Genomic DNA, 12,473 nt, shown 5'->3' on the forward strand with positions numbered 1-12,473 from the left:
CAGGCTCAGACGGTGAGAAAAGAAGGCGCAAGGATGCACCTTCCCATCCTTGGGGGACCGCTGGGACAGGACCGCGCCTACCCCGATATCAGAAGCATCCACCTCAACAATGAATTGCCGTTCCGGATCTGGGAGACAAAGAACAGGAGCAGAGATGAAACGTGACTTGAAAGCACCAAAGGCCTCCTGAGCTTGTACATTCCATATGAACGATACCTTAGGAGAGGTGAGTGCAGTTAAGGGTGCAGCAACCAGGCTAAAGTTCCTGATGAATCGCCTATAGAAGTTGGCGAACCCCAAGAACCGCTGCAACGCCTTCCCTGAGTCAGGGGTTGGCCACTCGGCCACGGCCCTTACCTTAGCGGGATCGGCCTTGATCCCCTCCATCGAGATAATATGCCCCAGGAACGAAACCGACTTGGCATGGAACACGCACTTCTCCGCCTTGACGTACAGCTGGTTCTCCAGCAGCCGTTGTAGAACCTGACGGACATGTTGAGTGTGGACCTGCAATGAGGGAGAGAAGATAAGAATATCATCAAGGTACACAAAGACAAATCTGTTCACCATGTCTCTCAACACATCGTTCACCAGGGCCTGGAAGACAGCTGGGGCATTAGTAAGCCCAAAGGGTAGGACCCGGTATTCAAAGTGTCCCGTCGGGGTGTTAAATGCTGTCTTCCACTCATCCCCCTCACGTATACGGATCAAGTGGTAGGCATTATGGAGGTCTAGCTTGGTAAAGACCTTGGCTCCCTGTAACAACTCAAAGGCTGACGACATCAAAGGCAGAGGATACCTGTTTCTTACAGTGATGTCATTGAGGCCACGGTAGTCAATGCAGGGTCGCAGGGAGCCATCCTTCTTCTTAACAAAGAAGAACCCAGCCCCAGCAGGTGAGGAAGAGGGCCGGATGAGGCCGGCATTTAAGGAGTCCTGAATATACTTAATAATAAGATCACCCTCCTCAACCTGAAAAAGAGGAGACAGAGCCAGGAGACAAAGCAGAACCAAGACAATACGCAAGACATGACTGACTCCAAGAGAACACAGAATTGCCTGACCAATCCACATGAGGGTTGTGCTGCACCAGCCATGGGTGCCCAAGGACAACAGGAGCACCCAGGGAATCTAGGAGGTAAAATTCAATTACCTCACGGTGATTGCCGGACACAGTTAAACTTGCAGGGGTAGTGGAATGGGTGATGGAAGAGATGAGGAAACCATTTAGGGAGTGAACAGAAATAGGAGAAGGAAGAGGAATGGTAGGAATACCCCACTGTGCCGCAACAGAGGCATCCAGGAAATTGCCTTCGGCACCAGAGTCAACAAGTGCAGAACAGGAATGAAAGGAGTCCTTGTGATGAATTGAGACCTTCAACAGGGTACGAGAGATGGGGGAGTCGACATGAGGAGTAGCACCCACCAGGATCCCCCAGACTACTGATGGTGCTCTGGCTTTTAACGGGCACTGGATAGCTCGATGGCCCGGCTTCCCGCAGTACAGAATCAGACGATCCTGCTTCTCTTTGGGGGTAAGGCGAAGACGCCCCACTTGCATAGGCTCAGGGTCTGCTGACTGTGACAAGGAGGTGAAAGCACTACTAGGGGCGCCCTCCACCAGCATCCAGGAGGACTGAGCAGCACGCCGCTGATGTCTACACTGAAGGTCCCCCTCCACACGGAGGGCCAGATCCACGAGGGTGTCAAGACTCTGAGGTATCTCGTGAGTAGCAATCTTATCCCAGATGCCATCATCCAAACCTTCCCGAAACCTTGCACGCAAAGCTGCCTCATTCCATTCACAGGAGGCTGCCAGAGTTCTGAACTGGATGGAGTAATCGGTGACTGATCGCCTGCCCTGGCTCAACCGCGCTAACTGGGCAGCTGCCTCATCGCCCTGAGCAGAGCGGTCAAACAGTTTGATCATCTCTGCTCTGAAGTCTTGGAAAGTGGCACAGAATGGAGCACGGGCGTCCCACACAGCTGTTGCCCAGTCCCGGGCCTTTCCTTTCAAGAGGGTGATTACGAATGCAACTTGGGACTCTTCAGTAACATAGCGCCGAGGCTGGAGGGTGAAGACCAGAGAGCATTGGGACAGAAAGGCACGGCAGGAGTTAGGGTCCCCATCATATGGCGGTGGACTATTGGCATGGGGTTCAGGCTCAGCACGAGTAGTAACTGATCTGCTGGCCAAGGCTTCAAGCTGGAGCTTCTGAATCTGGAGATTGAGGTCCGCTACTTTGGCTGTGAGGCACTCAACCTCCCTAGAGGTGGTGGTCAACTGGCTGGAATGCTGACCCAGAAGAATGCCTTGTTGGCTGACTGCGACTCTTACTTGGTCTGCACCTGCTGAATCCATCGTGGTCAGACCGTTCTGTCAGGGATACGCAGGATTCAGTTTATTTAGCCCTCACTGGGCAAACAGGAAAAACAAAAAATTACCACTCCACAGAGCAAAAGAAACCTCTCAGCGGGGACCAGTCCAAGCGTCTTCTGTGACGCAACATCAAATCACATCAACCAGAGCGTCATTGGGGACGGAACGTCAAAGTCACACTGAGCTGAGAATCCATGGGACACAACATCGAAGGCTCACCAAAATCCCTGAATGAAAGGACAGAGTGCAGAGAGGAGCTGGGGTCAGGTCTCGGAAGATCCCAACAGAAAGGTCATGCAGGGACCGGAGGCAGAACCAGTCTAGGCTGACAGGAACAGTTCCAGAGGGAAAAAACACAAATAAAAAAAACACACTTGGAGCCTAAAACATGACAAGGCAGGACAAGACAATCACACGCGAAACACTAAACAATCACAATGGTCTGACAAAAGACTGAGCACGAGAGGAACTAAAATAGAGGAGAGCTAATGAGGAAAGAGTGGCTACAGGTGTGACGGAACACAGGGAATTAAGGTTAATGAGACTAAGGGGGAAGAAACACTGACAGCAGAACACATGAGCAGTCAAAACAAAACCCATGTGTTCTGAGACTAGACACAGACAACAAGACAAAAATACAGCAACACAGACCTAAGTCATGACAGTTTATTTGCTTGTTGGGCAGTTTTCCAGAAATCAGACCTCATAGCATGTTGCAACTGATTTGATACATATATATATATATATATATATATATATATATATATATATATATATATATATATATATATATATATATATATATATATATATATATTTGTGTGTGTAATTTTTTTTTAAAGGATTACATTCCTTGAGATCTAGATCTTACATTAAGCCTCACTCATGTAGAAAATTGAGCTGTTTGATTCAGCTAATTATAATTATATGGTACATCACACTGACAATGATTTAGGCAACTGAATTAAATTCAATTCAGTTCTCATCCGCAGTACACAGTACAGTATCGTTTCCCATGTTAATTTGGATAAGGACCGGTTTCCGAAGGCTTTCAAAGGCAGACTGCATTTTTGAGTGTATTTCCACGGCTTTCCTGTAATATGTGTGATTATCTTTTGTCAACAGTAGCCGTGCTATCAACTGGTAAGCCAGTATTTGCAAACAATTAGATGATAACTGTTTGTCACCTTTAGTTTAGCTTCTTGTTCCCATGAGAGCAGGTAATGTGCAGGACACATAGAAGCAGATGAGAATGGGAGGCGTTTAACCTCCTGTGCTTGTTTTGACAGGATTGAGCCTGTTTTCAGTGAGAGCATTGTTGTTTAGAATTAACCTCTACAGTATTTTGCACTGACTTGGATAAAACAGCTGTTGTATTTCTTAATCTGTTGTAGTGTTGTCAAAAGACCTGGTACTTCGGTACCTATTTGGTAATAAAAATATTAAAATAATTATATATAAGATAAATATATTTTTTTAGTACCGGTGGTACAGAGTACCCGGTCAACCCGGTTCTTGATTTGCTATGCGAAAGGTGCGCAGATGCGCTCTCTTCATAAAAGCACTGAGACATGACGACATCAAAAGGAGGAAACACACCAAACTAACAAAACACTTTAAAGACAGACGCCTAGAGAAGAGTTCATGTAGGTGATGCTGGGTACGCAGTAGTCTAATGAGAAAACGAGGCAAAACACTTACAAACTGCTGTCCTTATCTGTTGCTGACTGTTTCTTGTTCTTCTTCCTGTTTTTTATAATTGTTGTTCTCAGTTCTCTCTTGGAAAAGAGATCTTATTCTCTTTGAAATTGCTTTATTAAATAAACTTTAAATAATTGTTATAAGATCTTACACCACTCTTTAAGAACGTGATCATCTCACTTTCTGACTGGATATTGTTTAATTTCATGTGATAATCTCAGAGCGTGCGCGCATTTGTCTTTGGGGTTCCCCCCACACATCAGGATTTCTGATCGTAAATATTCAACATGTTGAATATTTACGATTCGCGATTGCGGCAATCCGACCTTTGTCCGATCAGGTTCGGAAACTCTTAAAATACCTCACACCAAGGGAAAATCTGACAAAATAATCTGTAGGACCATCAAGATAATCTGGGCATAGCTAGGATTGTCGGAAGGGGGGAAATCGTAACATTCAGAATGTATATTTCAACCAACTTTTGCGGCTTAACATTTACAGATACTGGTCCATGTGGAGATTTGATTTGAATAATTTATGCTAACTTTGACAAATTCCGTGACTCTCCATATTAAAATATAAGTTACATTTTTATGACTGGATTTTGAGATTCCGGCCACGTTTTCAGCTTCCCGGAAATCATAGTGCTGTATGCATCAAGAACCGGGTTGACTGGGCACTTGGTACCACCGGTACTTAAAACCCCTTTGCGTGCAAACATCGCTGACGGCCCCAGTTTATTATTGTTTCACTTTCACAGCACATTAAACATCACTGTCTTACTTCATCTGGACAAACTGTGCCTCAATGGAAAGTTTAAAGACTCAAGCTTCGATATTTGACCAATATTTTGATAAAACATTGTTGCAGTGACAGATATTTAGTGATTTATGTCAGGAGTGCAAAATAATAAATCCATATTATGCCACATTTTGAATAGAAATTCACAACTCACTCATATTCAGTCACGTCAAGAGCGGTTTATTTGTGTTCACATAGACTCACTGAACAGCGTCAATAAGGATTTACAGACCAAAGATGCATATCTGCGGAGATATATGGATATATTTACTGATGTTTACTTCATATTTCTTCAGACAGAATCGTCATTTCTATTCATTTTCCACGGATTTACGCGATCAGATGATGAACAGCCTCTCCCTGCGATCTGTGTGTGCGTGCAGTAGTCACAGCTCGTGCGGTGTGTGACTCAGACTCTGATTGGGTCTTTCAAACGTCAATCTTAAAGTTTCATATCTGGACACCGCCCCATCGTGTCACATGCTTCCTGCACACTTCCTGGTAGTTATCTGGCCAAAACAACACTGAAACACCTCTGTACACACAAAATATCCGAATAATAAACCCGCGATTACGATAGTAAAGCTTGGTATGAGAATTTCTTGAGATCTGGGGCGTTTTTATAAAAAAAATCGAAAATGTACATCGGAAATGCTAACTTGTGCAGCGATGAAAAAGGCTACAAATAACATATTTTTACAACAGTAAACGACCAAATTCCACCCCTGATCGCTAAAGGAAGTTATTATAAACACTCGATCGGGGTTTAAAGTGAGTTTTGAGTAAAAGTGTACTAATAATTTCATAAATTGTCAGATGTAGCTTGATGCTAACGTTAGCACCAATGCTACTAATAGCAGGTGCTTTTCTTCTTCATAATGCATTTTTGTCTCAATAATTCACGTAAGGTCGTAAGAAAATGTTTTGTTGTATTTTTATAGTAAGACTTTTGATAAATAAGGGCTAAATGCAAAGAGAGACTGAAGTGAGATCGCTGCTTTGTTGCTTTGTAAAGCCTGAAAAACCACAATCAAGGCTAATAAAGGTGGAATAAAAACAAAAGAATAATGATAAAAGAATAATGCGGATAATGTGTCATACTTGGCGGACGTGTGAAAGAACCGTTTGGTGAGAACAATACAATCATGATTCGGGCAGTTTTCAACAGTGAAACATATTCAAAGAGCACAGCAGTGTTTACATGTGAGATCTTACAGAGATGACAAGGGCCATAAATCAATCTGATTAGCCTTCTCTAAAAACACACATGACATGGCCTTAGAAAATATTTCATAAAATTCACAGTTTTACAGATTCGATTATGAAATTTTTTATGAAGTCTTGGAAGACTTGTGGCCTTAGCTACACTGTGTTTTCAAACTCATTTCCTACATCAACATTTTTTTAAATACATTTAAAACATATGTTTTTAATATTTTTATTTTTGTTTTTATGTTTGAGCTTATATATCTCTATTATCATAACAGTCTGAGTGATTCTGATTCCTGAACAGTAAACTTTAAAGTGTCAGCTTTGTGAACAAAGGTTGATTATGTATCTAGTCAGAAAGAATCATGAGCAGAAACCTTTTTATTTTGGGTATGTAATTTCGGTCTCCATGCCAAAAAAGGGGGGTTACTAGTAAGGGGTTAAAGAAACCTGGTACCGTGATATTTACATTTTTTTAGTACCGACTTTGTACCGAAGTACTGGGTCTTTTGACAACACTAACCGCCACAAAAAAAGGCTTTGATTTCATTTAATAAACAAGAGGCACTGCACGTGTCAAAGTCGAAACCCAGTCTGGGTGTTTCACTGTATTTCTAAAGAAAACCGGATGTCTTCAGAAACACTGATACAGTACATTCGGCCAGATATGTCTGCTGTAGGATACTTTCCAAGACGGGCATTTTGACATCATTTTTGTATGAATTTGTCCATTCAAACACAATACTTCAGAGAGAGCTTAATATTTGCGCTGAGAGCTGAGATGCGGGTTTGCATGCTTCGGATGAGCGCATTCACAAATCTTCTCATTGAGAGCTTGAGCTTCCGTCCTCTGGTTCTTAAATGTTTAAACTGGCAAAGCTTAAATGAGTTTAGTTTAAACACAGATATCAACGTGTTCCAGGTCTCATCTGTGTGTGGGCTATCAGCACCCGGGTGATGAATGACTGCTCGTATTCCAGCATATGGCATTCGCATTGAGTGAATGGTTTGTCCAGGGTTTTTTTTCATTGCTGTTGTTGTAATGTACTGGGAAGCCAGAATAAGTATCCATCAACAGAAACATATATTAGCCAAACATTTGTTTTCTTTTTACATGTTATTCATAAGAAAAAGATGCGTATGTCAGATTACAGATGCGTTGTCAGATTTAAGCTGAGCGTGTGCCGGACCGTGTGTGGAGAACCGTACGTTTAGATTTTTTTCCACAAACCATCCCACCCCTAATTTAAAGGGATCGTATGATGCAATTAAAATTTTTCCTTTCTCTTTAGAGTGTTACAAGCTCTCTGTGACTAAAGTCTCAAATCCAAAGAGATATTCTTTATCAATCGAGGTTGTGACTACATTAAAAGGTTAGTTCGCCCAAAAATGAAAATTATGTCATTAATAACTCACCCTTATGCTGTTCCAAACATGTAAGACCTCCTTTTATCTTCTGAACACAGTTTAAGATATTTTAGATTTAGTCCGAGAGCTCTCAGTCCCTCCATTGAAGCTGTGTGTACGGTATACTGTCCATGTCCAGACATCATCAAAGTAGTCCATGTGACATCAGAGGGTCAGCTAGAATTTTTTGAAGCATCGAAAATACATTTTGGTCCAAAAATAGCAAAAACGACGACTTTATTCAGCATTGCCTTCTCTTCCGTGTCTGTGTGAGAGAGAGTTCAAATCAAAGCAGTCTGGATATCCGGTTCGCGAACGAATCATTCAGTTCACCAAATCGAACTGAATCGTTTTAAACGGTTCGCATCTCTAATACGCATTAATCCACAAATGACTTAAGCTGTTAACTTTTTTAATGTGGCTGACACTCCCTCTAAGTTCAAACAAACCAATATCCCGGAGTAATGCATGCACTCAAACAGTACACTGACTGAACTGATGTGAAGAGAGAACTGAAGATGAACACCGAGCCGAGCCAGATAATGAACAAAACACTGACTCGTTCACGAGTCAAGAATCGTTTCTGTCAGACGCGTCTGATTCGTGAACCGAGAAAGCTGATGATACTGCGCATGTGTGATTCAGCGTGAAGCAGACCGACACACAGAGCATCTGAACTAAACTGATTCTTTTGGTTAAAGATTCTGAACTGATTCTGTGCTAGTCTTATGAGCGCGGGTAAACCGAAGGCTTGAATCAAGGGCAATCATTGCAAATGACGCCATTACGTCGAGCTCAAAAGAACCGGTGAACCGTTTTCTTCAACCGGTTTATTGAATCGAACTGTCCGAAAGAACCTCTGGTGATCCGAACACCGATGCAAGCGGTTCTTCACTCATGAACGAGTCAGTCTATTGTTTGTTATCTGGCTCGGCTCGGTGTTCATCTTCACAGCAGTTCAGTCAATGTACTGTTTGAGTGCATGCATTACTCCGGGATATTGGTTTGTTTTAACTCAGAGGGAGTGTCAGTCACATTAAAAAAAGTTAACATCTTAAGTCATTTGTGGATTAATTCGTATTGGAGATGTGAACCGTTTAAAACGATTCAGTTCGATTTGGTGAACTGAATGATTTGTTCGCGAACCGGAAATCCAGCTGCTTTGATTTGAAATCTCTCTCACAACAGACACGGAAGAGAAGACAATGCTAAATAAAGTCGTCGTTTTTGCTATTTTTGGACAAAAATGTATTTTCAATGCTTCAAAAAATTCCAACGGACCCTCTGATGTCACATGGACTACTTTGATGATGTTTTTCTTACCTTTCTGGACATGGACAGTATACCGTACACACAGCTTCAATGGAGGGACTGAGAGCTCTCGGACTAAATCTAAAATATCTTAAACTGTGTTCCGAAGATAAAAGGAGGTCTTACATGTTTGGAACAGCATAAGGGTGAGTTATTAATGACATAATTTCAGGGCTCCAGACTGCGACCAATTGGTCGCATTTTGCGACCAAATTTTGAGAGTGTGCGACTGAATTTTACATCCAGTTGCACATGTGCGACCAGTAGATTTGCACACGCACGCACGCAAACACACACACACACTTGCACACATACTAATGAGACGCGAGCACATTGAACACATTGAGTGATGCCTGTCTGTGAAGCGGCAAATGCGTGTGAGAAGAATAGGGAATGGCCACTGTAAGTGGCTAAAATGTGTGGAGGGGGAGGGGCCTAGAGATAATTCAGCGCGCGTAAACATCTGTGGGAAGGAAACAGAGACAAATATCTTCACAACCTGATATGTGAGTGCGTCTGAGCTATGAGCAAGCGAACTATTGATTCGTTCTTCCGACCTGCGGCTAGTGTACCAGTGCCAGAGTCTACAGTGTCACCGTCAGATGATGATTCAGAGTCAGAGGTTGGTGTGACGAAAAAAGTCTGCACCCGCAAATGCTAAGGGCGCCACTCATCCATAGGGGTGCCAGAATGAGTGAACTAGTGAATTTTTTTTATTTACATATTTTTTTTTTATAATAGGCTACTATTTAAAAAACATTAATTCGAAATACTTCCAAATAAAGCAAAAAAACAAAAAAAAAACAAAAAAAAAATCTGGCTCTTCAATCTTCCCCCGCCCATCGAGTGCTTGAAGTGCGTCAGAAACAGAGCGCGCGCACGATCAGTTGTTGGTAATTTGTTGTGTAGCGTGCCCGACGCCACATCCAATGTAGACAGCACTGCTTTTGTTAACAAAAAGCTCGTAGAAACGGGCCTGGCAGCTCACGCCAGTTCTAGACACGGTGAAAGTTTCCTGATTGTGACGGAAGGCCGAATTTACATGACACATTATAAATGAGCATAGTCTGCGATAGATACAGTGCCAAAAAGAAGAGAAGAGGATAAAGACAGAGGTAAAGAGATGTAGTGAAAGAACAATTTATTGCATAGGAGTAAGATACTATAATTTCATGGCAGTTATTTTTACCTTAAACTTAATGTTAGCAGTTGATCTGAGTCCCCAGACTGTGATTTTGTACAATCATGTCATTTTTAAGACATATTTTTTATTATCACTTTTTTATTAATGTTTTACTCTACATTTGTGCAGTTTTGGGGGGATACAGTACAGGCCAAAAGTTTGGAAACATTACTATTTTTAATGTTTTTGAAAGAAGTTTCTTCTGCTCATCAAGCCTGCATTTATTTGATCAAAAATGCAGAAAAAATGTAATATTGTGATATATTATTACAATTTAAAATAATTTGTTTTCAATTTATTATACTTTAAATTATAATTTATATCTGTGATGCAAAGCTGAATTTTCAGCATCATTACTCCATTCTTCAGTGTCACATGTGACATCCAATCTATCACATGATCCTCTAGAAATCATTCTAATATGATGATTTATTATGAGTGTTGGAAACAGTTCTGCTGTAATGTGTGTGTGTGTGTGTGTGTGTGTGTGTGTGTGTGTGTATATATATATATATATATATATATGCTAAAGCATGAACACAATGACAGGGTGAAATGGGCTGTGATGCATGGGGCGCCAGGTAAAATCTTGCCTAGGGCAGCAAATTGGTTAGGGCCGGCCCTGGTCCACACTCACCATTTTCGAGAAGACTGGCTGTAAGAATTCAGATGGCTGAGGTACTACAAGCATTAGAACTACCTTTCACCAAATACAAAAGCCAGCTCGACCTTCAAAGGAAGAATGGCTTAAAACTTAACGAAACATACAACAACGATACAGCATGCACACAAACTTTTTTACTAAGCACATTTTTTATTCTGAGTGTATGGAATTTTGTTTACTATTTGTACTGTCATGACAGCGATGGTGCTGTCAGTTTATCTTGTTGTTGCATCTTCAAAAGTGCAGAATAAAATGTGACACTGAATTTGAAACAGCACATTGTAATTTCTGCATCTATTATTAAAGTATTTATTAGTAATACAGTGGAAATTAGTAGATTTGGTTAGCATGTTGATTTACGGTGTGCGCCCCTAAATTTTCTGGTTGTGCCCCTAAAATTTTCAGTTGGGGGCCACTGTGCTCCTAGTGAAAAAAGTTAGTCTGGAGCCCTGAATTTTCATTTTTGGGCGAACTAACCCTTTAAGCTACAACTGAAAATTTTCCAAGCATGCTTTGAAAAGTTAAAAAAAATTAAATAAATTTTTCATGTTCTTTTTGTAACAGGTTATGAAGAAAATTAATGTTTTACATCAGTTGGTGTATAAGAACAATTATAAACATGGAAGCTACATAAAAGGGAAGCAGGATATGTACTTTTTTAGGGTAGGTTTAACATTTTTTAAACATTATCTGGAAAATACATTTTACACTAAATGCCAAGTAGTGTTTCAAGACCAGGCAATGAGCTATAACTGAAATGAAAACACTTTTTGTATCTATGACATGAAGCTTACATCAACCCACGAATGCATCTGTGAAGGCTTTGGGGAATTTTTTAAATTTTCCTATAAAAGTACAGTTTCTAAAAAAAAATTTAATTGCAAACTAAAGTAAAAAAAAGTTTAAATTAAGTGGCATCTAAAACAAAAACACACTGATATTGTACAGTATTGTACAGTATTAGTGGAGTCAGCTGTCTTTACTGTCTGTCGCTTGTGTAGTGCAAACACATACAAGCTTCATCACTGTGTCTGACACACCACTCTGTTCCCCTTTCGACTTGAAATGATGGTAAAATTAAGGACATTATTAACTGCTTTTACATTTATTCTGAAAGATGAAGTTCGTGATTATGGAAAGGGGTGTTACATTACCGACGAGGGCTCCCGATGTTCGGCCAATTTCAGTGCACTGTGTTAGTTGACCAATCAGAGCAGACTTTGCTTGTCAGAAGGAAGGTCTTTGTTGAAAATTATGCGTTTGAGAGAGGCGGGGCATTAGAGGACCTACAATAATGTACAGAAGTTGAAAAATTATGTGTTTTTTGAACATTAAAGCATGTCAACATATTCTGTTACATCAAATACACAAAATAATGATCTTTAAAAAAGCATCATATGACCTTTCATTTATTTTTGTTTTAATGGTCTTAGGATTTTTGAAGGCTTGATTGCATTTGGACTGATTTATAAACTGCTACTGTAAACAACAGACCAATTCAAGAATTTTTCATTTGAATTGAATAGCAACTTAATTACAAACGTTTGGGTTATAAACCAAGTGATTTGGGTTAAAAAGTAATGAACTAACAGGGAACTACACTGCGACCAAAATGGTTGCATATGCAACCTTTTGAAATGCCTTGCGACCCTAATTTTTATGGGGTCGCTAATGTATCACTGATTATTTTTGTACATACTTATGTGTTATGCTATGATTTAATATGAGAATTTATTAAAACAGAAATGTGTATTTTAAGAATACGTTTTATAACATGCTCCGAGCATTCAACACATCAAGTTGACATGCCAGTTTAA

General features: G+C 40.7%; 1 protein-coding gene across 1 annotated transcript in view; it reads left to right on the forward strand.

The window, feature by feature from the left end:
* The first annotated feature begins 2,574 nt into the window (after positions 1–2,574).
* The window catches only part of LOC113095044 (kin of IRRE-like protein 1), a 70,681-nt gene continuing 60,782 nt past the window's right edge, over positions 2,575–12,473 (forward strand). The window contains exon 1 of the mRNA XM_026260666.1: positions 2,575–2,671. Within this exon, the coding sequence (XP_026116451.1) occupies positions 2,575–2,671 (97 nt within the window). The remainder of the gene's footprint in view (positions 2,672–12,473) is intronic.

The sequence above is a fragment of the Carassius auratus genome, unplaced genomic scaffold (assembly GCF_003368295.1).
Source record: "Carassius auratus strain Wakin unplaced genomic scaffold, ASM336829v1 scaf_tig00215575, whole genome shotgun sequence".
Taxonomy (NCBI): domain Eukaryota; kingdom Metazoa; phylum Chordata; class Actinopteri; order Cypriniformes; family Cyprinidae; genus Carassius; species Carassius auratus.